Here is a 25,983-nt window from a genome sequence, read left to right as displayed (position 1 = left end):
CCGCGCCTGCTACGAACCGCCACTGGCGGGCAAAGTGTGGGGCACCGGGTCCTCGGGCTCCCTCCAGTCCCCACCCCCCACCCGGGCTCGGGGCGCCGGGGCCTGGGGGCTGCCGGGGGCCGACTGCGGAGTTGTAAAGAACTCAGTGGCCGCAGTGGGCCGGGCGGGGCAGGGCGCGCTCCGCGGCGTCCAAGGACACCGGAGTTTGCGAGTCCCCGCCCGTGAGGCGCCTCCCGCCCTCCCTGCGCGGCCCGCCGGACTCCCCCGGGCCGCCGAGGCGGGGCCGGGTGGCGGCCGCTGAGAGAGGCGCGTCTCCTTCCCTCCCTCCCTCCCTCCTCCCGCACCCGCCTTCCTCTCTCCTCCTCTCCGCCCTCCCCCCTCACCCCCGCTCCTTTTTCTCTGCTCCCCAAGTGAGCCTGGCGCTCGAGAGGCAGGCGGGGCGGCTCGGAGCGGAGCAGCATCCCCGCGCGCTCGCCCACCGCCCGCCCGGCGTAGCTGCCGCGGCCGCTCCAGTCGCCTTCGCCGCCGCCGCCGCTGGCGCGTCGGATGGAGCCCAGCATGGCGTCCCGGGGGGCCTCGGCGCTCCTGGCCGCCGCGCTCCTCTACGCCGCGCTGGGGGACGTGGTGCGCTCCGAGCAGCAGATCCCGCTCTCTGTGTAAGTGTCTCCGTGCGGCGCCGCCCGGGAAGGGGACCCCGCCGCCCGCGACCCACTAAACCCAAGTTTGGGCGCCTGCAGGTGCGGCTGCACAAGACCCGCGGCGGGCATTGACCTCGCCTCTCGCACCTGCCTTCTAGGACCGCCGTCGGGAGGCGGAGGCTAGGGTGGGCTCCCTCTCGCCCCTTCTCGGGTGTTGGAGAGTGAGACCCGGAGAGGCTCACCGCAAGTGACAGCACCAAGTTTGGAGCCCGGTTTACCGGCTTCAACTTCCACGGGCCAGGCCGGTTAATGATCTGTGCTACCTGGCCATCTCACTTCTTTTTCGGGAGGGGTGGGTGGGTGGGTGGATTTCTTCAGAGTAGCGTTTGTCAGGGGAATGCCCATTTGGGGTGGCCCCAGTCCTTAGGCAGTTGTTCGAATACACGCGGGTGGTCTTTTTTTGAAGAGTTTGAGCATTGTGAACTATGTGACCCTCTGGACCTCCTCCCGCGCTGCGCTCTGCAGTTTGGTGCCCATAGTTTCTACCGCTGTGCTTTCTCTGCCTACCTCTCCTTTCTTTAATGTTCTATCGCCTGGCTCCTTTAGCCACAGCCCCGCGTGTGCGCTCGTGTGTGTGTGGACTGTGACACGAGTGTGACATTTCTTCCTGTGCCCTTTCTCCCTGTAGGGTGAAGCTGTGGGCCTCTGCTTTTGGTGGGGAGATAAAATCCATTGCTGCTAAGTATTCGGGCTCCCAGCTTCTGCAAAAGGTAAGGTTTCTGTGGTGACAGGAAGCGATGCTTCCCCCCCCCCCCAAGCACAGAAAATGGAGGCAGATTTAGTTTTTCCAAACATACGTGAGCCCCGAGCTGCATCAGTTATCAGAGAAGTCTCTGATCTCCGTTTCTTGGCATTGTACTGTGCAGTGACTTCTCCCTACCAAATGGTTATTTTTAGATGACACTTGATTCTAAGCACAAAGAAAAGCAGGATACTCACTTGCACTGTCCCGGCTGGGGCTTGGAAACAGTGTTTCTGCATGGCTCTCCTCTCAGTGTCGGTATTGCTGTTTCAGTGTGAGAGCAGATGCTCCTCCAGAAAAAAAAAAAAAAGCTAACTTCATCCAAGGGACAGAATCAGTGCCTGTTTTATGATGCTGTTCACCTTGCATTGGAGGCATGGTGTTCCGTGTATCAGAGAGAGATGCTGCACTATTGTTTGTCATCCCTGCAGTTGTACAATCCCATTATTCCCCAATCATCTAGACCCAGGGCTAGGATGCATTACATCATTACAGATAAGGAGAATGAATGTGGTTATCTTTCCACTCAGCTGCACTGCCGGGTAATAACCTATGAGAGTAGTCCACAAACTTAAGAAATTGGTTTGCGTCCATATAATTCTGGAGAGTAATGAGAATGGAGGATTGATTATTAGGCGTTTATCAGAAGCTGCATCAATTTTAATTCAAACGGGCAACATTATGTTTAAAATTACATTGTGAGATATATGATCCTTCGTTTTCCTCTCCAAGAAATAAAGAAAAAGAATGAGCTTGGGAGAAGAGAAGGAAGTGGCTAAGAGAATTTCAAGTTAGCAAATCAACAGGATTAATCCAAATATTCTTTCAACAATAGAGGATAAGATTAGCCTTTTGGGGATAATTCTTTGGAAATGGGCACAAAAAGCTTAAACTGTTAAGTTAACTTTAAGCATTTTTAAATGTGTTTTTTGGGCCAATGTACCATATGTGTTGTGCATGCTGCCTGGTAACCAAGTGCGTATTTTATTTATGGCATTCCATTTCAGAGAGTAGCATTTTGGGGGACATTATATGTAACAGTTTATAACATGCAATCCAAATATCGTAATGAAGCATCCTCCACTATGAGATGACAGGTATGCTGATTGAGAAATAGCAGCCAGATTCCATGAAACCACTGGGAAGGTTGCTTACCTCTAACTTGGGGAAGAGTTCATTGAATTATATATAGTCAGTTGATAAAAACTTGATGCAATGACATGCCTTTATAGAAGATGATGATTTACATACCAGTGACCCTCCAAGCTTATAGGAATTACTTCTTTCCTTGGTTTTCTTTTAATCTGGTCCAGTCCCAGTCTGTACTCTGTTTTGGCTTTTTACCCACTTGTCAGATGTTTTATGCGAAGAGCTCTGGACTGTGGTATTGCCTGTGTATTTTCCCTATGCTTTGAAAGAAGAGAACATTTTGCATAACTTTAAAGAAATATTGCTCATCTGCATTTTGTAGTTGTAGTAACTCTAAACGAATCCTTTCGGAGCCTGATTTTTTTTTGTTGTGCTTACATATCTTTTATCTCACATTTGGTGGGAGCACATGAAATATGTCTTTTCCTTCTGAAGTTAGAAAACATACAGACAACACTCACAACTGCGCAAAACCCCATCAACCCTATTATTGGTTATTCTATAATAGCAAATTAGAAACAGCTAAAATGCTTCCCTTACCTTCTCATCAACATCCTTTCTGATATTGAATTCACTAGCCTTGCTTTGCTTTTGTCGTGTTTGCAGCTTGACAATTGTGTAATTATTTCCAGCTGTTTATGGTTTTGTTGTCATTTCTTGCTGCTGCCTGGCATTTTGTAATCTGATGAGAGGGGAAGGTGAGGTGTTGCTTTGAGTTAGATTCCTAAGTGGATATCTGTTTTAGCCTTGTATTTTCATTCCTTGCTATGGGGGTCTCAAAATACCCATGTCTTTGGGTTGCTTGGCAAGGACTTTCATGAATGATAGGAAGAACATGGTAGATGATTCTAGAACCATTTTGCTCCCAAATTTTAGATCATTCCTTTCCAAATATGATTGTATTTTTTTTACAAGAAAATTGGTTTAGAGAGCTCAGAATATGAATGGGAAAAGATCCCAGGTGCTCTGAATGTGGCAGACATAATGTCACTTGGAAAAGCAAGATGAGTGTGGCTCTTCTGCTTAGTTTCAGGTTCCTCACTATTGGTGTGAGAAATTATTCCTCTAAATCAAAACTCTATGCATCCATCCATCACTTCACAACATCTTTAACAATTAAGATGCTTACAGAATGAGTAGAAAACTCGATTAGAAAAATGCATTAAGATTGAATTAAGAGACCTCAAAGGTGACAATACTAGGTTCCATAAAAGACTGTAATTGCATTTTTAGAGTATGGACATTAAAGTTTGGTTTTCAGTTAAGAAAGGTATACTATAGACCACTGTATAATTTTATGCATTTTAAGTAGTTTTCTAATTGATATTTCATGTTGTGAATCAAGGTAGTATGTTCAGTCTTTGAATGGTTATTGTAATTTTTGCACTAAGGCCTAGACTTTTACAAAAATAGTTATTGTGAATGTAAGTTAAATAAGAATTGGTCATTTTCTTTAAGGTGTTTGGAGACAAGGGAAACTGTGATTTTGGTAAGGCAGTTTTATTAGGTAATATATTTTTGAGGAAGCAACATTATTACTGTCACCAATGTAAATACAAACATTAGAATTATTTCCTCAATTGTTTTTGGGTTTGATACTGCTGTTCTTGCTACTTTAGCTTATAATAGTAGTAGATATTTCATGTCAGACTTTTCCCTTTTTGTCTTCTTTTTGTCTTGGGCTGAGCATGGGAATAGCAATGTTAGTTACATATAAAGAGGATAATTTTTATTTAGTTTAAGTTGCAGTAATCTCTGCTTTCACAGTTTTGTGTTTTCTTAGGTATAGCAGAGGATGGTGTGGGGGTGAATTTAAGTGAATCTTGAGATGATTTTTTTTCAGTCTTAGAGAACTGGGGCTCTGGAAGGAGACCTGTGTCTGTCTCCTGCCTCCTTAGCTGGCAGATGCTGTAGGGGTTTCCATTTACTTCAAGTTTTAATTAATATTCTATTTGACAAATTCACACTAGTATTCAGCTGCCTCTATATTGCTTCATTTCCCCCTAAGAATGCTTTGTTTGGGTTCTTTTGGGGGAGGTGTAGTTAAACAGGACTCATCGTCTTTCTGTTTGGGGATGCAGTGAGAAGCATGTTTGAACCTGTCTGTTAAACTCAGTACTCCACACCTTTAGCAGTCACAATAAAAGGCATTAAACCTGCAGGATCCCTATCTCCTCCTTAGGGGAATTTCCATGGGAGCTGAGTTTTTCATTCTGTTTACACCTGAATTCAGGGATGAATGTTCATGGGAACGAGGGCTCCAATTACATTTTCCAGAATTGTGATTATAAACACACAGCAAAAATACAAGTAATGTGTGTCTTTGCCATTAAAGAAAAGAATTGACCAAGCATGCAGTGCACTTCTTGGAATGCACTACCAAGTATTTTTGTGTTATCAACTATTTATTGGGAGTGACTTTAATATCTAAGTATATAAGCTGGACGTCTCTTTCCACAGGACAGAGTCAGCAAAGTAAAAGGTTGATTCCTTGAGCCATTTTTGTAATTATGACTTTTCATCAACGTGTAAATCGATGCACTTTTAAATAATTAAAAAGTAGTATTCTCGAATGAGGAATTGGGTATTGGCTCTGTGATTCCTGTAGGAAGCTGGACATTATAAAGGAGCCTCTATGCTGTTAAATGCTTTTGTTGAGTATACACAGTTATTTCCCATACTAAAAGATAAATACATTCAGCATCTTTTGCTGATGATCATTTAGTTCACAGCTTCACTTTCAAATTACTAGACCTTATCTCCGAAGATTATTTTTTCTAGTCTTATTTCTTGAAATGATAGTTTTTAGTCTTTTGATTGGTGTCATCAGCCCACTCTCTAGGATGTACCTTTTAGCAATATATCTCATTACTCTTGTAGATTTATACATGGCCATTTGTAATGCTTTCTTCTTCTTCTTTTTTTGTATGGACCTCATTTTGCTCATTGTTCCAATTTCTTAGTTTTTTTTTTTTAAATCTCTGTCTTAAAATTTCTTTTTGTGTCTGGCACTGGTGGCTCACACCTATAATCCTAGCTACTCAAGAGGCTGAGATCTGAGGACAACGTTCAAAGCAAGCCTGGGCAGAAAAGCCTGCAAGGCTATCTCCAATTAACTACAAAAAAAGCCAGAAGTGGAGTTGTAGTTCAAGTGATAGAGCACTAATCTTGAGCAAAAGAAGTTTAGGGAGTGTCCAGGCCCTGAGTTTAAGCCCTAGGATTAGCACAGAAAATTAGGGAACAAAAATGGGCTATTTTTGTTTTAAGTTGAGACATACATCATGTTAGCAATGCAGAGCATAAATATGAGGGTCTCACTCTCCTTTGTCTACACAGTGGTGATCCAAACTGCCTTTGGATTTGAGACTTGCAGGTTATAGCAGAGTATATGAGCAGGCATGAGTTTCTTAAAACTATGACTCAATTTGGTGGTTTTTGCCATGGTTGAGCCTGGAAAAGAAATTTAATAGATGTTATTAAGTCTTAGCCTGTGAATTAACATATGAGGAGGTAATTAACATTACCTCCTTTTAATGTCAATTTTATACAAGGGACATGATGGTTCATCTTATGTGATTGCAGGGAACTTTTTTTTTTTTGTCAGCCATGGGGCTTGAACTCTGGGCCTAGGTGCTGTCCCTCAGCTCTTCAGCTCAAAGTGAGTGCTCTACCACTTGAGCCACAGTGCCACTTCTGGTTTTCTGGTGGTTTATTGGAGATAAGAGTCTCATGGGAGGGGAAACAAAGGAGGAGGCTACAATGCTTGATAAGAAATGTACTCATTATCTTGCCCATGTAATTGTAACCCCTCTGTACAGTATTTTCACAATAAAAAATAAATAAAAATAAAAAAAAAGAGTCTCATGGACTTTCCTGCCCCGGCTGGCTTTGAATTGTGATCCTCAGATCTCAAGAGAAGTTCCTGGTGTCAGGCTCTGGGAACACTGAGGGAACCTTCAGTCATCCTGTTCAGTCCATTAGCTAAAATGCACTTCTCCTACAAGGGAAGGAGAGGATGCCATGAGGAAGAAGAGGGCAATCTGTTTTGTGGAATTTCCCTAAGTATTTAGTAATCAGGAGATACCATCTGAGATGGTTGCTCCCAAGTTGAAAGCTAGGATCACAGTCACCTGTGCTCTGGTGCCTTCAGCATGTTAGAGTTCTATGTAGCTGACAGATTGTGAGGGAGGTCTGTGCACGTAGCTGGTCTGCCTACTTTCTGGAAGAAAGTTACCAGACAAATAAACTTTGCAAAAGACCTAGTATATTTCTAAAAATGATAAGCATTGCAATTTCATTTTTTTTAACACTCATTGGATGCTAATTCCAAGGCAGCTTAAATACCTTACATTTTTGTAAGACACATGCTGCATACTTTCTCCACTACCCCAAGTCAGGATTATGAAAACAAACAACTCAGAAGCCAAACTATAAGTGGGCATTTCAAGGCCATATTGAAAAGAAAAGCATTATCTCTTGACAAGGAATAGATGGCTGTGGCTTCTCTTCGTGCATGTCAGAGTATATATCTTGGCACTTGTTATTGGAAAACCGTAGCTCCAAGGTTAAAAGAACTATTATCCATGTAAATGATCTGGAAAGATGAGTTGGGCAGGGCCATGAATGATGTGGATTCACACAACAGACCTCTGGTTTATCTATTTTAGAAGAAACAACTACTAGTCAGCATTAGGGGTGGCACGTCATTATCATTATACTTACTAACTTTGTGTGTGTGCACATACTCATGCGAGCAGTTTAAATGAATGCTGCTCATTATAGAATATGCCAGATGCTGCCTGCTGATGGAGAAGACTGTTCTTGTTCTTTTGGGTTGTAGAAAGGCTAGCCTGAGAGACAGAACTGGGGTGTTGGTATAGAACCCAGCATGCATGGATTTGGGCAGTGTGTGTGACTTTGTAGACAGCTGGAATGCGAGGACCTGCTGAGAAGAGGACCAGGGTCTATTGAAAAATGTTAATAAGATTGTCAAGATGATGACAATAGAGCACTACACTCAGTATAGAGTCCAGTGGGTGCTGACTAAGCTCCTTGTGGGATAGCCAGTCTTCAATTTAGCATCCTGTTTTTCCTCCCAGGTAGCCTCATTCTGTTTGCTCCATTCAGTTTCCCTTGCCACCTTTGTTCCAACTCTTGGGAAATGCTACATAGAAATAGGTTGAAGGCTTAGAGCATTTTCAGAGCTGGACATCTTTGGAGATGATAACTTGCTGAAAGAAAAGTCAGTGGCGGAGCTCTGTCTGCTTTTCTGTATACATTTCCTGAGTGGCCTTGCACAATCATTTAATCTAATAGTAAAATCAGGGAGCATTCACTCTTCAGTCTTTATACTCTAGCTAGTCTAATAAGCACTCACAGATGTCCCTTTAAATTCTCCCAACAGGCAAGGTATAGCAGCTCTAGTCTGTAATCTCAGCATTCAAAACTTGAGGCAGAAGGATTGCAAGTTCAAGCCTAGCTTGGTTACATAGTAAGAACCTGTCTCAAATACACACACACACACACACACACACACACACAAAATAAAACACTGACAATTCTCCTGATAATAGGGACAAGGACTACTATTCATTCAATGCTTTTATAGAAACTGAGGCTTGTAGAAATTAATCAGCCTTTTCAAGGTGATCTGGAGTTTGCACACTTGGTCACTTATATTTCTAAGTCCTCTTCATTTTATGTAGTCTTTTTCCAACCACAGTTTCTGCTTAGGGAAAAGAAAATATGACGAATACTTGAATTTCTCCTATCTCAGAAGTGTTTGGGAGGATTAAATAAAATAACATCTGGAAAATTACTTCAAAAACAAAGTCTGGGATAATGGCTGAGAGGAATCATAGAGACTTAGATTTGAGTTTCTTCCATTTCCTAACTGGGTCACCTTGTGGTATAATATGTTAGGTCTGTAACTTTAAATGGGAAAGGAGGCCTATTGCCCATGGAAAAAATATGCTAATTACTTAGCACAGTGTTTGGCTCCTATCAATGAGAACTTGTGGTCATTATTAGCTGCCTCATCCAAACACAAAACTGAAGATTATCTTTGCTGAGTACCTGTAGGGCTTAACTTCATGCATACCTGTGGACTCAGTGAGTAAGCAAACACATGGGTATATAAATGAGGGCCAGATATTGGCATGATCCCTACCTGGTCTCTGACAGGGAACCAAGTACCTGACAGTGGAAGGGAGAAAGCAGCTGCTGCCTCTGTCAGGATGTGAACCGTACACTGTGGGGACAACTTCCTTTTCCCTTAGGGCAAAGAAACTGCCCACAGGAATTTGCCCAACAAGGAGTTGAAGTCCTTACTTCCATTCTCATGTGTCTTGTTGCTTATACTCCTGCAGCTCAGAGAGAGGCCCATAAGCCATAGAGGACTAAGTGTGCCCAGCCATTTGCCATGCTGTAGAGCTAATACAGACGCTATTGAGAACTTCTTAATCTTTTTGGACAGCATGGCAGGCATTTCCTCCTGGGAGAATACTCTTTGCTGTAGAGTTCGACTTCTCCTGGGGGCTTTCAGGGGAGTGGTGCTGGAGACCAACAGGACGACGAGGCTCCTCACTGAGCGTGATAGTCTTTCCTTAGGGACAGGGATGTTAAGTGATATTTGGGGATAGTATGTGAGTGGCCATCTGTCATCACCCACAGGAGGCACTCAAGGGCATTCTCTGTTTCTTGGCTCTTTCCTCTGGTCCTGTCCTCTCCAGAGCTTCCTTGGCAGCTCTCTTGTGTTTTTGGCCTTGAGCATCTGCAGTCCTGTGCAGATGTCCTTAAAGAAGAGGAATGAGGCCTGGGAAGGTGGCTCAGTGGTAGAGTGCTTGCCTAGCATGCATGAAGTAACATATACACAGAAAAAGCTGGAAGTGGGTGTTATGACACAAGTGGTAGAGTGCTAGCCTTGAGCAAAAGAATCTCAGGGACAGCACCTAGGCCCTAAGTTCAAGCTCCAGAACAGGAGGAGGAGGAGGAGGAGGAGGAGGAGGGAGTGAAAAGTGCCACCCCTCTTTGTGTAAACATGATCATGAGCAAGTTGAAATCATGGTGTTAATGGTGGGGGTGTTTTTGCTATACTACCTGCATAGCTTACTCACAAAGCTATTGTATTCATCATTAGAAGTCTGCAAAGAGTCTGCAAGAGTTTTGGTGGTTCCCTTGTGGCCAATCTTTAGGAAACACTTAAGAGCCATTTGTTTCCATGAATGTTACAGATCTAGAATTTGACTGCCTTACAGAAATCTACCAGGTCATAACCAACTCTGATGAATAAGAGAGTGTTGATTGGGGTGGGAAGGGAAGGAAATGTACATCTTCTACTCCCTTCTGAGTATTTGGTATAAATGGAACATTCACTGTATTGAAGTAGCTAATTTAAGATACTTAATCTTATTCTTATTTTTTTTGGAGGGGGGGGGAATGGATGTGTTAGTTGCCTCACAGGTGGAACCACTTGCTTCATGGCGGGACTAGGACTCAAATTCAGGTTTGCTTTAATCCTTGAACTTATACCTCTTCTTTGCTGCACATCTATTTTTGTGGCCCATCCCATCCAAGCATGGTTAGAATCCCTTTTGCAGGACCTGATGATGATAGGAAGGGCTGGGTGGGTTGGGATGCCAATGTTCTTAGTGTTTTCTTCCTGGGATAGAACTTCAAAGACCACAGAAGTTGAGAAACTCTACTCTTCTTGCAGTTATATTAGTCAGAACTCTCCCACCATTGTGGGCTTATTCTTGAGGGGGGATGTCAATGATCCCTAAGGGGGAATGGGTCAGCAGGACTGATGAGCCTGATTGGTGAGGGAAAAGGTGCTGTCAGGCAACCTCAACCATAGGTATCACCTTGGAAGTGGAGTTGCTGCAGAAGGGAGGGATTCAGTGGAATTTCTGACCAGGATCCAATCTAAACTACACTTTAAAGACTTAACTCTTCTCCAAAAACCAGAAACACCTTTCCCCTTTTTTTTCTGTAAAAAGTCAAGCCTGCTTTTCATCTTTGCTCATATCTCTAATTGTGTTATGTGTACCTGGTACACTTTATAACTTATTTTCCTGAAACGTTGATGGAGTGCTTTTAAAGGGAAAGAAAGAGATCCAGGCACTGGTCATGTAACCCTCACTACTCAGGAGGCTGAGATCGACGGATTGTGGCTTGAAGTCAGTCTCACCAGGAAAGTCTGTAAAACTCTCATTTCCAATTAACTAGCAAAAAGTCAGAAGTGTAACTGGCTCAAGTGGTAGAGCTTTGAGCAAAAAAACTTTGAGGCCTGCACCCAGACCCTGAGTTCAAGCTTCAGTATAAGCATTAAAAAAAAAAGGAGTGACCATGACCAATAAAACAAAACAAAAAAGAAATAAAAGGAATAACTGGCTTGTAGAATCACCAAATCTAGATCCTCCCCTTCTCTAAACTTGACCTTACATTTTTTTCTTTAGTTTCTTTTTATGGTAGCTACTAACTTTTGTCTCCCAGTACAGAACAAAGCATTTGGGTCTGGCAGGATCTAGATTTCTATTACAGTAAGCTAGTCACAGATGAAAGGAGAATTTTTTTTTAAGGAGCACTTTTTTTTTTGTCAGTTGTAGGGATTGAACTCTGGACCTGGGCACTGTCCCTCAGCTCTTCAGCTCAAGGCTAGTACTCTACCACTTGAGCCACAATGACACTTCCAGTTTTCTGGTGGTCAATTGGAGATAAGAATCTCATGGACTTTCCTGCCTGGGCTGGCTTTGAACTGCGATCCTCAGATCTCAGCCTCCTGAGTAGCTAGGATTATGAGTCACCTGCACCTAACAAGCACTTGTTTTGGGGCTCAATTCTGCCCTGCCAATCACTAACTTTACCTCCTTGGCCCTTACCTTTTTCATAAGATTGGACAAATAATATATACACCTGTATCATAGGACTTTAGTGGGGATGAAATTACAATACTTGTGAAGCAGTTTAGAATAGTAAGTGGTATAGGAAAGTCTTGGTTCTTTGACCACTCTGTCACTTAATAATGTCCTGCCTCATTACTAGTGAAGAAAAGAGAAACTCATGGAATTACTGCCACTTTGATCTCATGATGAATTCATAAAATTAAGTTAATATATGTCATGCACATTTTATATGATGGGTACAATGACAAAAAACATTTATTATGTTAACAGGAAGGTGAGGTGTTTTGTTGTTCATTTCTTTCTTTTAAAATTTCTTTTCCTAATCCTCCTAACCTTGTCTTTTGCCCAGTACAATTGGGCAATTGTGAACTTGAAGTTTATTCTTGCTGTAACAGTGTTAAAATAATTTGCAAAGCAAGGTGAAAGTTGTCTGGGGAAGGCACTTTGTTCTTTGTACCTATACCATCCACAATGCTTTTTCCATTGTATTTTTGTTGAGACTAAGGTGAAAAAATATTGTAAGGAAGAACAATAGATGTGGGAGGCAGTAAATATATTGCATATAGGTAGTTTTCAGCCACAGAGTCATAACATACAGCTTTGCCTTCAGCCTCCTACTGGTTTTCATTATTAGTGAAATGTCTATTAACATAATATGATCCTATCATGTATAAACAACTCAATGGGCATAGACTTTTGCCCTACGGACATAAATGATAAGTTCTTTGACTTCTGGGATGGTAATACTGAAGTTTGAATATTCTTTCTTTTTATATTCTTTGGCCTGGTCCCTATTTGAATGCGATTTTGCATTGCTTTTGTAACAGAATTTGCACACTGACTCAGATGGCATACATTGAACTAATCGTTCACTAACAGGAAACAACAGAGGGTTTGTCATGTGTGTTTGTGTGTTTTATAGATGTGACATTTTTCTTTTTAAAAACATACTGATAATTAGTTTTTAAAAAAATCTATTTTTTTTTAAAGTTTGAGTATTTGAGAACATAGGAATTACCTGGTCACCCTGAAGTAAGATGTAATCCTCTCAGGAGAATGTTTACAGCTCACTAATCTTTTGAAAAACACCAACTATACACATTTCCCAGAAGAGGAATTTTAGAATTATTGGAGCCATATCTGGATTCTTCTACTTGAATAGCAAGATTTGTGGTTTTTTCTTTGCCTTTTTGCTGGAAACAAATGCCTTAAGCATGATAGGAAATATATAAGACTTGGAAATTAGAGTGTTGACTGTAAAATGTACTTTTCAGAGAGATAGTTGGTCTTGGAAACTTACAGTTGAATCTAATTCCAAATCTAGACAATTTGAATTAAATCTAGATACTGCAGCTGATTACTCATATGACCCTGACAGATCAGTCTCTGAGCCTTGGTGTTCTTCTCTATCAAATGGATGTCGTGGGAGTAGCCACTTTGTAGGAAGCCCAAATGAGAAGATCTATCAGTTATGCTTTGCAATGAGTATCTCAAAGTATTTGGAAAAGGTGGGCTACTGTCATGTTGTGATCATTATTCCCAAGGAGTTCCTTTTATTAACTGGGAAGCCTTGGTTACCAAAGACAGCCGTTTGTCTGCTGGCAGAAGCTAACATCAGTGCATTGGAGGCCTTTTTGGAAACTTTCACAAGGTTGTTCAAAACTTAGTTCTTTAGGAAGTAATGGCAATGACAAAGCAGGTGGTTTATTTGTACGCTGTGTCTTGTACTAATTTATGTCATCTCTGTTTCAGAAATGCAGAAACCAAAAAGAGAAAGTAACGAGGCCTATGTCTCTTGGGTTTGAAGTGGCAAGGGCTAGCTTTGAGCCTGGGTCATATAAAGCCTGGTTCAGGTGCCTGTATTGAGGTGGGGTCAGTGGAAAGACCTGTGGGTATTTTCTAGGACAAGCCATTGTCCCTTGCTTTGGTTTGTGTGTTACTGACTCATCAAGGTGGAAAGTTCTTCCCTGCTGTTAATCTTTTCCCAATGGGATTCTTCTTCAAGTTGCTTGAGTGCACTGCCATTTGCTTGTATAACACAGAATTTAAGAGAGGCAAGGGCTGAAAGGAGGGGGCTCAGCAAGCCCTCAAGCTTACTGTAGTTCCTCCTTTTATTACAATAAAATGATGTCACTAGTCTTTTGGTTTCCTCTGAGGGTCAATCCTCCCCTCATTAGGTCTGATTCCTGAGAAGCCTTTCTGAGAATCTAACTGTATTTGGTAAAGATTCCCTTTGTGTATTCCCCATTAAAGTAATGGATGATAGTGTTGTTGAAGAGACAGCTTGGGCTCCAAGGCCCTGGGACCAGACGGATCTGGTTTGAAATTCAGTTTGAACCTTCTTAGCTTCATGTTGAGACCTGAGGGTCTTCACCTGTAAAATGGGGCCATGGTAGGATTAGGTACAGAAATGTATCAGCATAAAATTGTATGTCCTGGAAGCATTTAAGTTGATTTTTGCTACTTGGTTAGTGCTAATTCTCATTATTTGTCTTTCTCTCCAGAATATCTGTTGGTGCTTATTTACGATTTTTTTTTTCCTTTCAGTGAAGCCACAGATTTGCTCTTCTGCACAATTGACAGATAGCTTAGAGGCCATTGCCCTTTTACCCCTCCCCTGAGGATCTGTTTTATTTTGCATAGAATGAGTCTAGCAGATCCATCTATGCCCCTGACAGGTCTGAGGATGTGTGAGATTTTGAGAATCCCTTTTCTTGAGGTAGTGGTGGTGGGAATAGGGTGAACAGAAGGTTGGCAAGCTAGACCTTAAATTCCTTGAGGGTTAGCTTGCTTTTTCTGATGGGATGTACAAACAGAGCTGTTTGTGGGGGTGGTTTTCAGGGTTTGCTTGTGGCATGCACGAAAGGACAGATAAACAAAGGAAGTAATAGCCCGTCCTGCTTTTCCTTGTCCTCACAAACTGATCATACAAATGAGAATGCAAAGACTGAAGTACTTCTATCCCTTCTCCCTTCCCTTCCAGTGCCAGGTTTATGAGTTCCATAGGGCACGGATACTGCAAGAGCTGGGAGCTATTTTCCATGTAGATGATCCTGCTCTAAATCCCTGCAGGCAGGTCCCTCACCCTCAGCCTTGGCAGTGCCAACAAGGGCTGCCCATTGAGCACCCCTTACCCTCTGGGAAGGAGACCTGGTGTACTCCCAGTCTCCTTTAGATGTATGTAAGCTGGCTCAGATATCCTGGCGCCTCTGCGGTGCTGGGCCCAGCAGCTGCAGCGGGAGCACCGCAGTGCTGGGCGGGTGCACGAGGAGCACCAAGCGAGACTGATGGGGCCGCAGCCGCCGCCACCATCAACCTGGGGGAGGCGACTCAGCAAAGGCAATTAGGAAGCTGCTGCAGCTAATTCCATAAAGCGCTTGGATGCCACATTCCCAGTGACATTAGAGAGAAATTTTAATTTCTCTCCCCTTCACCTTCACAGGACAATGAACTTCACCTGGCTTTTTCTGAGGCCTTGTCAGCTTCACCATGATCTTGCCTTCCCAACCAGGGCTTCCTTTGATTTGTGTGTTTGTTTGTCTGTTGTTTACCTCATCAGCACTCGATTTCTGAGTCATGTGTTGCAGGCTGTCCAGAGCTGCATTTTTTTTTCTGCTGCTGTCCATACCTGCAGCATGGGTGAGGTCCTGGTTAGTGGTCATGATTAATCAGTATGCCAGCACCTTTATGCAGGGGAATGAGCCCCCTTTGTGTGTGTGTGTGTGTGTGAAGATTCCTGAATATGGGCTATTTATATTGGCATTTGCATCTTGTTGGTATAAGTGTCCATTTCTTTTGCAGGACCAGTTCCATGCACATTCCAAGAGCCTGCACTTAGTGCAGACCCTCTGAGATAAGGGTGAGCAGATGGCTGGGACATGGGACTTCAATTACATACACTTAATGGGAGGTAGTTTTGCCAAAAGATGTTCTCTCCAGCTCCAACTTCCCCTGCATATTGGAACCATTTGAGGCCTTTGGAGGAGGCTTGCATCCAGTTCCTCTCTGACACTGGTCTCCTCTGTGGAGGCCATGCAGCAGAGCACTGTGTATGTAGAACACTTGTGTGACTCCACGGTGACTGGGATCAGACACCTGCCTTCCATCTGCCTGATGAGTCTGATCTTTACTGAGCAGGAACTCTGGAGTTGGAGTGGATGTTAGGAATCAGCCCATGCAGCCATGGGTGTGCAGGAGTTCTTTGACATGCCCTGGTCCTCACAGGGAATCAGGAGTGAACCAAACCCAGAATGCTGTCAGCCCTGGGACATTACTCATGTCCCACAGAGGGATGACATAGAGATGTGCCCCCCACCCCCAGCCTCAAGGCCTGTCTACTTTCTGTCCCATGGGATTTTCCAAGCTCCTTGGCTGACATCCATTGGAAATGTGCTTTACTTGTCTTTGTAAAAGGATGTGTTTGCAACTTCTCCTCAGTATAATCACATTTAAGGCTGAATTTCACCAATAAAGAATGTTCCCCCAATGTATCTTTTTCTGGCAGCCAAAGGATTTCATCTCGATGGATCATCAGGGAATACCCCTCTGATGACCTATATAGGTGAAATGGGTGGGTGACAGTATAATTGTCCAAATGTTTATTTAGTGTTAACACCCATTGGAAATTGGAGGCCCCCAGGCTTCTCATTGCCCACTGCAGAAGTTCAAATGATCCAATCCTTCCTTTGGGGTAGAATATCATGGTTTGGGAAAAAAATCTGTAGCTGTCTTAACAGACTCACAAACATACATTTGCTTTTGGTCAAATGCTGGAAATGTTTGCTTCCTTCTTTCCTGCTTCAACAAACATCCATTGAATACTCAATGAGGCATGCAGAGCTGGGTTGGGTGCCAGAATCCCTTTGCTGCTGTGGCCACCTTTCACATCTGTAACCTCAATGCTTCAGCGACAGTGCACTGCTCACGTTCCCCAAACATGTCAGCTGTGCTTGCCTGTTCCAGTCCCCCTCCCCCACTGCTGCCCCTGCGCCCTTGCCTGGCACCCACACCTCAGTTTTATAGGATGTCAGATTTTAGCAAACAACAGAGTTATCTGTATGTCCTGTTAAAATGCTTTATTTCAAGGTCTTTCCCCAAAAGGTAGGGTGTGTGTGTGTGTGTGTGTGTGTGTGTGTGTGCGTGTGTGTGCGTGTGTGCGTGTGTGTGTGTGTGTGCGTGTGTGCGTGCGCGTGCGTGCGTGCGCGCGCGCGCGTGCGCGCGCACGCATGCGCACTGGTACTGGAGCTTAAACTCAGGGCCTGAGTGCTGTCCCTGAGGTTTGTTGCTCAAGACTGGCATTTTACTATTTGAGCCACAGTTGCACTTCTGGCTTTTTGCTGGTTAATTGGAGATAAGAGTCTCGTGGATCCCAAGTCTCTCTGGGATCCTCAGATCTCTACCTCCAGAATAACTAGTTTCTTAGTGAACTTGGCCAGGACCCACGGAGTTCAATGTAGCAAACATTTCAGTTGATTCTGATATGGTGGTTCATGGTGTGCATATTTACTTCTGTGAAGTCTTCTGGTTTTCCTTAAAACGATTCCATTATACCTTTCCTTCCCTTCTGACCTGTGAATATCTCATGGCATTTACTTACATATCTGTGTGCATACAATCTGTGTTGTATTGTCCTGGGTCTGTATTGTTCTGTGTCTAATCCCTGAACCAAGATTAAAACCAGGGCTGGCATGGGGTCCAATCAACCTCAGTGTGGATGACATGAATGGAAGCTTTCTCTGTAATAGAAACATGGGCTTGGAACAAGTCAGACATTTCATCTTTTAAGTTCAAAGGTACCTAGGTGCACATCTGATTGCTGAAGCAGTTTATTTAGAAATCACTGAGCACACTTGAAGTTGCCATTCTCCAATTTGCAAGATGGAAAGAAATTTGTTGACCTATCTCCAATGGCATTTCTTCTTACCAAATAGGTTATGGGGACCTATAGTTTCCAGCCATTTAATAGAAAATTGGTGAGCATCTGTCTGAAAGGTGCCATCTGCTTCCAATAAAAGACCTCTCCTTATCTCCCTGGTATAAGAATTGCTCCTCCAGGGGCCTGTTGGGCACAAAACAACATGTTTTTCTGACAGCTTTTCAAACTTTTTTGATAAATGCCCACAGTAAGAAATATGTGTTTCACTGTTGCTCACTACACAATTTCATAGGTAAAACATTTTTCATGAAACATTTCTTAACTTCATCTCTATAGTGCATATAGAAAGTTCATATAAAGATTTCTTTCTTCATGCCCCTCCTTTTTTTGAGTTAGAGTGTCTCTATGTGATTCAGGCTCTCCCAGAACTGTGTTCCTCCTGCTTCAGCCTCCTAAGTGCTGGATTAAAGGTGTGTATGGTCCAATCAGCTGCAATCTTGTATTTTGAATTGTATTCTGTTTTATCCTGTCTGATTCTGTTCTACTTGATTCTACACTATTCTATTTCACTCCTATTCTGTTATTTTCATTTTGGAAGACTGATTCTGACCAATACATTGATTTCACAACCTAATAAATATGTTAAAAGATAGTGCTTTAAAAGTTACCTGGTAAATTACAGGCCAGCTCAATTTTATTCTGGGAAGTGCAGCATTGATCTTTGGGACTAAAGCTGTGTTTTCTTCAGTAATAATGATAGGGGGTTGTATTCGCTAACACTGTCAACTAGTCATGATGCAAAAATTCTCTGTATAAATTTATTTCTCTTTCCCAACAATCCCATGAAAATCGGTACTCTGATAGTGCCATTTTTTAGAGGAGGAGAATAAGTTCACAAAAGTGATATGACTTACCAAAGATCATGGAGCTAATAAATGATATAATTTATCCTTAAACTCGGGGCTGTTTGAATGGAAAAACTTATGCATATGGTCCTAAACTTAACCATGGTTTGACTCACAACTTTTTTACTTTTTTATGATGATGTGAAAACATCATGATTCCAGATAACCTATGCTATAAATATGGAACTTGGTGTTTTCATGGGTGTGTTGTTGTACAGTATTCTTTTCAGATTCTGGGCATTAGCTATGAGTTGTAGTTCCCAGTCAGCCAACATGAAGAGAAGTAACTGGTACTCTACAGTGGCTAAGCTATGATGTCCCATAGGCTAGGAACATTGGATATTTGCAACCTATAATGAAGTTCTTAAGGAACATTATCAACTGTGCTTTAATTTATCTCTTCCAGAAATTACCTTAGTTGGCTCCAAGGTCACTACTAGACACTTCAATGTGGAAGGCCCCATTAGAGGAAATGTGGGGGTAGTATGATAGGGAATGATGAAGAGGACGTGTGGGAGAAAGGGAGAAGAACAAAGGAGGAAAGTATGGGGAGTACAGGCTGAACAGCAGTCTTAAGAACATTTGGTATTTTGCTTAGCACTTACAGAATTTGCAAAGTGTTTTTTCATTGATTATATAGCTATCACTGTTGCATCTGGGATTTGTTATTATACTTGCTGGACAATTATTTTCACATTTCTTCCTGTGATCAGCAGTCAATCTCTCTGAGACTAGAAACTAATGTCTTGTCCTTTTCAGTGTCATTGGATGAATGAGCAAATCTGAAAAATTCCTTTAACTTGATCTTCACAAGTAGCTCATGAATTGTTTTCTTCATGTTGTATTTGATGAGACTGGACCCCAAATCTTGAAGATGGTGATGGAAAGAGTTCTTGGAAGAAAATCAATCCCAGATGCAAATGTGACTATGATGTTCATCTTTGTTTTTTGAATTTTAAGTTTATTATTTACCTCAGAATCGATCTTCTTGCCATTTGAATCTTGGTTTCCTTCTAGTTCTTTGGACATGATGGGCTGAATGAGAGACTCACTGGGAAGATGGGTTTTGAGCTCCAAGACCTAGAGGCACCTCCATTCTTCTCTTTGTGTCCGCACTTGATAGAACTCATAGGTCCTTCTGTGCTGACTCAGCTTGACTCCAGGGGACAGTAGATCTGACCCCATTTCCCAGTCTGCTCACCATTAGGCATGTGCTCTTGGTTTTGATTCTTCTTCTCATTTTGTCTCATCCACTATTAACTATTAACTATCACTATTAACATCTGTTGCCCTGCCCTTGTCGACACTGGGTGTATGCTAGAGTAGAGGTAGATGGTGCTGGCTCTTCCTCACTTTGAGCTCTGGTGGGGGCAGCAGAGTCATACCAGGACAAACTGCAGATGAAAAGAAAGCCGCTGAGTGGCCAGAAGATGGTTAAAGCAGCATCTGTGTCAGGAGGCAGACGTGATATTTACATTTTTGCTGATGTTCTCCCCAGGAATCCTTGTACCTGTTCTTAGAGTTGTGCATGAGAACGGATTCATCTTTGAATGTAAAAGGCAAAAATAAGAGGGACTATATTTGACAGATGATGAAGTTATGTGATATTTTAGAAGGTGAGTATATTGGTATTTATATAACCTGGTATATTCATTTCCCCTGATTCACCCTCCCTTGAATGTTGACTTAATAACACACTTGTCTAAAAGATGCTAATTGCTTTAAACTGCCAAATTAGAAAAAATAAGAAGAAGAAAATGAAGCATAACCAGCCAGCATTTATTCAACAAGTATGTTGTGTTCACAGCCCTGGGCAGGATAGTTGAGATTGCTCAGGGAGGGAAGGCAGAAATGTAACCCGAGAAGCTCAGGAGAAGCTCAGGCGCATCCCAGGAACAGATTCTTAGGGCAGACATAAACCTTGGCGCTGAGAGCTGAGGATGGATATGGGCTCCAACCCTAGATCCACTTAGGGGTAGTGTATGGTCCTAAGTAGATTCTTATCTATTTCCCATTTCTTCTTCTTTAAATGATCCCTGTGTCACTGAACTGTTATGAAGATCATGAATATAAAGTTTACCTTAGGGTCTGGAGGTTGTAGGAATCCAATAAATGATGTCACCTAGTCTTTGAATTTTTATTGTTCTTGAATCATACATTTCCTTTCTGAATCCTAAGAAGGTCTCATCCTCAGAACAAGACCTTTACCTTGCTTTTTCATTGCTCCAGTTTTTGGCTTTCATAACAGTTGCTGTCAGTAAATATTTATGGAATGAATATATGAGTGTGAAAAGTGAGTGAACTTTACAAGCTGAGAAGACTTAGTCTGACAAAGGTCATAAATAATCATAAAGGAGAAGACAGCTCATAATGTTGACTCTCAATTAGTAGGGACTGATTACTTAAATTTCTAAGAGAAATTCTCGCTGTCTGCAGATGAAATGTGTGCATGTGCATGTATGCATACACATACATACATGCATGCATGCATGCACCTCCAAAATGTACTGCATTAGATGTAGCCTCATGGTTGTTGAGAAACTAATTCTTGGGTAAGTTTTCTTGTTTGTGTGAAATAACATGCTATTATTCTTTTTCTTTGGGGGAAAAAGTTCCCTGAAGCTCCTAGGTTCTGACCTCACTGCACAGTGTCTAGGAATTTGAAATAGCCAAGGCCAGTCACCCCATCTGAGGTGCTTTTTCTGGAACTTGGCAAGAGAAAGCTTTTCATAGAGCTGTATGTATTTGCATCATTGAGGTGACATGCATGGTAGTCCAATGGTGGAAAAACTTCCCCACCTACCCCTCTGGGACCCTCTTCTTGCAATGAATTATGACAGTATACTGTTTGTCTTCTTTCTCAAATGCAGTGTAGCAGGGAAGACTGGGTAAGAGGAGGGGGAGAAAGGATAGGGACTGAAGTGTGAAGAGTAGCACGTCTTGTTCTCTTTAAAAGTCCTTGAATTTAGCCCTTGAATAGTGCAGTATCAATTTAAGAGATGATGGCTATTAGTACTTTGCTTCTTGTGTAACAGCTTTTAGTCTAGGATGTCAAAATACATCAATAACATATTCTTTCTCCATTTCTCCATTTCATGTGTGGAGAGAAGGCAGTGGATATTTCTGGAGAGAACTTTGCCTCCGTGAATCATGGATGCTTCTTGGCAAGAGCAAGAGAAAAATTTTAAAAATTCATTCCTTTATTGATCATTCAATAAATCTTTTGTTGTGGGTGGGGGGAGGGGAGAGGAGTACTGGGGCTTGAACTCAGGGCCTTACACTTGCTAAGTAGGTGTTCTACACTGGAGCTACCTTATTGTTTTTGCTTATTGTTTGTTTATATTTTTCCTTCTAAAATTTTAATAAAGTTTAATTAATTTATTTTTTATAGCTTTTTTTTTCCAGGGCTGAGGACCGAACCCAGGGCCTTGCGCGTGCCGGGTGGGCAGCCTTCTGCTGGGCTAAACCCCCAGCCCCTAATTAATTTATTTTTTATTATCTTTAAGATGTTGTACAAAGGAGTTTAATTCAACATGCCAATTTATGATTACAATGCATCTTGATCAGTGTCACTCCTGCCACCATTCTCCCCGATTCTTACATCTATTCCAACCCCCACCCATCCCTCAAGTTTCCTAGTTCCTATATATATATATATATGTATATTGTTCCATTATATATATATGTATATATGTATACATATATACGTGTATACGTATATACACATATATATGTATGTATATATATAATCGAACTAGGAAACTTGAGGGATTCACAGTTTGCCTTTTTTCCTTTTGATACTGGTATCTGAACTCAGGATTTTGTTGGCTGTTGCTCTACTGCTTGAGCCATACCTCCAGCCCTGCTATTTTTTTTGGTGTATTATTTTGAAAATGAAGTCTTATGGCTCTTTCTGCCCAGGCTTATTTTTTTTGCTTTTATTTATTTTTATATTTTTACCTTGACTCATTTATTTATTTATCTTTATGAATTCTTTTTATTAATTGTGAAAATACCATACAGAGGGGTTACAATTACATGGGCAAGGTAATGAGTGCATTTCTTATCAAGCATTGGAGTACATTTCTTATCAAGCGTTGTTGCCTCCTCCTTTGTTTCCCCTTACCATCCCTTCCAATCTTCCCCCCCCCCCCCGCTTACCCCCAGCCCACTCCCACTTCTCGTGCCAAAGTTGTAAAGTTGGTTTTTCGACATAACATCTCGTACATCTCATTGTTGCAATGGGTCCACCTATATCCCTATTTAAACATTTTTTTCTTTTCCCTTCCCCTCCACAAATTATACCAACATCAAATACAGTGAAAACAGGGGTTATACCGTGGGGGAGGGATATACAAAGCAACAAAAAATTATCTTATAAATATGTTAGAAACAATAGCAAGAAAGAAAAACCATTTGAGTCCTTATCCTGGGGTTCATTTCGCCTAATATCAACTTATCTGCTTGTCTCAGACATATACTAGTTTTGCAAATAAGGGAAACCATGGGACCTATGTTTCTTTGGGCCTGGCTTACTTCACTTAATATAATTTTTTCCAAGTCGTCCCATTTCCTAACAAATGGGGCAATGTCATTCTTTCTGATGGAGGCACAGAATTTCATTGCCACATTTTCTTGATCCATTCATCTACTGAGGGGCATCTCGGTTGGTTCCATATCTTAGCTATGGTAAATAATGCTGCAATAAACATAGTTGTGCTGATAGCTTTAATATGGTCTTGTTTGTGATCATTTGGGTAAATGCCCAAAAGTGGGATTGCTGGGTCATAGGGGAGCTCTATGTAGAGTCTTTTTTTTTTTTTTGGGTCCGGTCGTGGGGCCTGAACTCTGGGCCTGGGCACTGGCCCTCAGCTCTTCAGCTCAAGGCTAGTGCTCTACCACTTTAGCCACAGCACCACTTCTGGCTTTTTTCTTTTTGCTTATGTGGTGCTGAGGAATCAAACCCAGGGCCTCTGGCTTGCAAGGCAAGCACTCTACCACTGAGCCACCTTCCCAGCCCTCTTTTTTTTTTGGTCCGGTTGTGGGGCCTGAACTCTGGGCCTGGGCGCTGTACCTCAGCTCTTCAGCTCAAGGCTATTGCTCTACCACTTGAGCCACAGCGCCACTTCTGGCTTTTTTCTTTTTGCTTATGTGGTGCTGGGGAATCGAACCCAGGGTCTCAGGCATGCAAGGCGAGCTCTCTACCACTGAGCCACCTTCCCAGCACTATGTGGAGTCTTTTGAGGAACCTCTATACTACTTTCCAAAGTGGTTAAACAAGTTCACACTCCCCCCAATAATGCAGTAAGGTTCCCTTCTGTCAACATCTCCTCAAGCATCTGTTGGTTAATCATTGGTAGAAAACTAAAGCTAGATCCTTATATATCACCCTGCACCAACATCAACTCCAAAAGACCTCGGAGTCAAAGCAGACACTCTGAAAACATTACAGGATGGAATAGGAGAAACCCTAGGTCTCCTTGGCAAAGGCTGAAATTTTCTTAATAGAGACCCAGAAACACAAGAAATCAAAGAAAAGTTGGACAAATGGGATTGCATGAAATTGCAGAGCTTCTGCATGGCAAAGGACATAGCTAGCAAGATCAATAGAAAGCCCACTGATTGGGAGAATATCTTCACTAGCCATACAATGGACAAGGGTCTCATATCTAAAATATACTTGGAACTCAAAAAATTAAATCCCCAACAACAAATCCTCAAAGAAACAACTGCCCAATAAATAAGTGGGCTAAAGACTTAAAGAGAAACTTCTCTGAAGAGGAAAGAAGGATGGCCCATAGACACATGAAGAAATGCTCAACCTCCATAGCCATAAAAGAAATGCAAATCACAACAACACTGCGATACCACTTCACCCAGTTAGAATGGCTATAATCAAGAACTCTAATAACAACAGATGCCCAGGTTTATTTTGAGCTGTGATCTTCTGTATCTAAACCTCCTGAATAGCTGGGATTACAGATGTGTGCCACAGTGCCTAGCTCTCAGCCAAATTCTTGAGCCTATGGTGCCAGGGACTCTAGGCTGATCCTCCCATCTTCTCTGAACTTTGTACATTCACTGTAGTTACTTCAGTGGACTTTGGCTTCTAGTTGTTGTTGGACTTTGCTTAGTTCCACAGCTCCATCACTTTCTGAGGTCCTTTTGTCCTCATCTCTGTCCTCCTGTGGTTTCCTAGCACAACCCAATGATGATAACATACTGTGACTTATTTATCTTTTACTACAAACCAGGTAGCATTCCAAACACCCAATACACAATAACTCAGTTAATCCTCACAATAACCCAGTGAACAAACCTCTTTTCCTTATGTTTTTGAAACAATCAATGTGGGGCTCAAAACCAGGCCCTGGAAATAGACATAGTTGGGTTCCAGTACTGGCTTTGCTGTTTACCTGTGTGTGGATTTAAAGATGTTACCTAACTTTTTCTGAGGTTTACTTTGTTAAGAAAAAAATAATATCCTCTTATTGGAGTTACTATGAGTATTTAGTGAAATAATACATGCCAGGCACTTAGGATTGAATAGTAAAGGCTTAATAATGGCAAATGTCGTCTTAATTATTTTTACTGTCTATTCCAAACTCCAGGGCTTAGGACTATAGGAATTTTGTTTATTTAAGAAACTACTGCTTATACAAATAAAAATTTCTGATGTTCTAGAGATTGGTTGTATGTTTGTTTTAGTTATTTTGTGTGGTTTAAAGGGGAGTTAGGTTTCATCTTAACTATCTGCCGATGGGATCATTATAGTTTAGATTTTAGGTTGCTTCCTACCCTAAAAGACTGGCTTTAAATTGAAAAGATAGACCATAATCTAAGCGCAGGCTTCCTTCGTAGCTCCCAAATGCACTCATTTAGCAGTCAAATAAATTAAGGATAACAGTAATAACAGGAATTAAGAACAGCTAATTAAAATAAGGTAAATTGGCAATCATGCAATGCTAAACTCTAGGGTAAATTGAGATATTTGCAGATGTGGATTTCAGGCTGTTGCATTCTGGTAATAAAAGTACCCTGATTCTATACTTGGTCTTTGGGAGACTTTTGGATGCCAATCTAAATAAAAGCTATTACTGCTTGTTTTAAAACGAGAGGCTTTAAACACTGTAAAGAATTGCATTTTCTCTTTTGAAGAAAGTATCTGAAAAAGAAGAGGAACATTTCCAGATGCTTTCTGAATGCTGAGGTGGTTGCAGACGGTGGAACCTTGTTCTGCATTGCATAGTGCCATGTCCCGAGGGATCTTAGGGATTGAGGCTCTGGCCTCAGAGATGAGATTCTATAAGTAAAGGCTGGCTAGGTCTATCTGCATCCTTGCAGTCCAGTGAAATGACTGCCTGAGGCCAGTTGAGTGAAAAAGACTGATAGCCAACTCTACCAAAAGAAAACCTCTGCCTGCTTTCAATTATGGAAGAATCTTCACTTTTTTTCTCTTTTGGTATTGTTGATTATTCAATCTTATGTCTCCTTCTAGACCCATGTTGGAATTTCTCATTTCAACTGTCATGCCACTTAATATTTCCTTATTTCCTTATCTTTTTCTTTCTGCGTTGTATTTTGAGAGTTTTTTTAAAAAAATCAACTTGTCTTCCTTTTTACTCATTTTCTCTTAAGCTTGGTCTAATTTCACTAATTTGTTTCCACTTTAAGAATTCTCAATTACATTTTTTATCCTGTAATTTCTGTT

The 25,983-nt window shown here is 41.9% G+C and overlaps 1 protein-coding gene across 1 annotated transcript in view; it reads left to right on the top strand.

The window, feature by feature from the left end:
- The first annotated feature begins 449 nt into the window (after window positions 1-449).
- Cacna2d3 (calcium channel, voltage-dependent, alpha 2/delta subunit 3) overlaps window positions 450-25,983 on the top strand; it is a 935,068-nt gene continuing 909,534 nt past the window's right edge. Inside the window, exons 1-2 of the mRNA XM_013030732.1 lie at window positions 450-656; window positions 1,327-1,408. Of these exons, the coding sequence (XP_012886186.1) occupies window positions 547-656; window positions 1,327-1,408 (192 nt within the window). The 5' untranslated portion in view covers window positions 450-546. The remainder of the gene's footprint in view (window positions 657-1,326; window positions 1,409-25,983) is intronic.

Source organism: Dipodomys ordii, unplaced genomic scaffold (assembly GCF_000151885.1).
Source record: "Dipodomys ordii isolate 6190 unplaced genomic scaffold, Dord_2.0 Scaffold132, whole genome shotgun sequence".
In the NCBI taxonomy this organism is placed as follows: Eukaryota; Metazoa; Chordata; class Mammalia; order Rodentia; family Heteromyidae; genus Dipodomys; species Dipodomys ordii.
The sequence above is the reverse complement of the archived record's forward strand: the minus strand, read 5'-3'. Positions and strand labels throughout refer to the sequence as shown.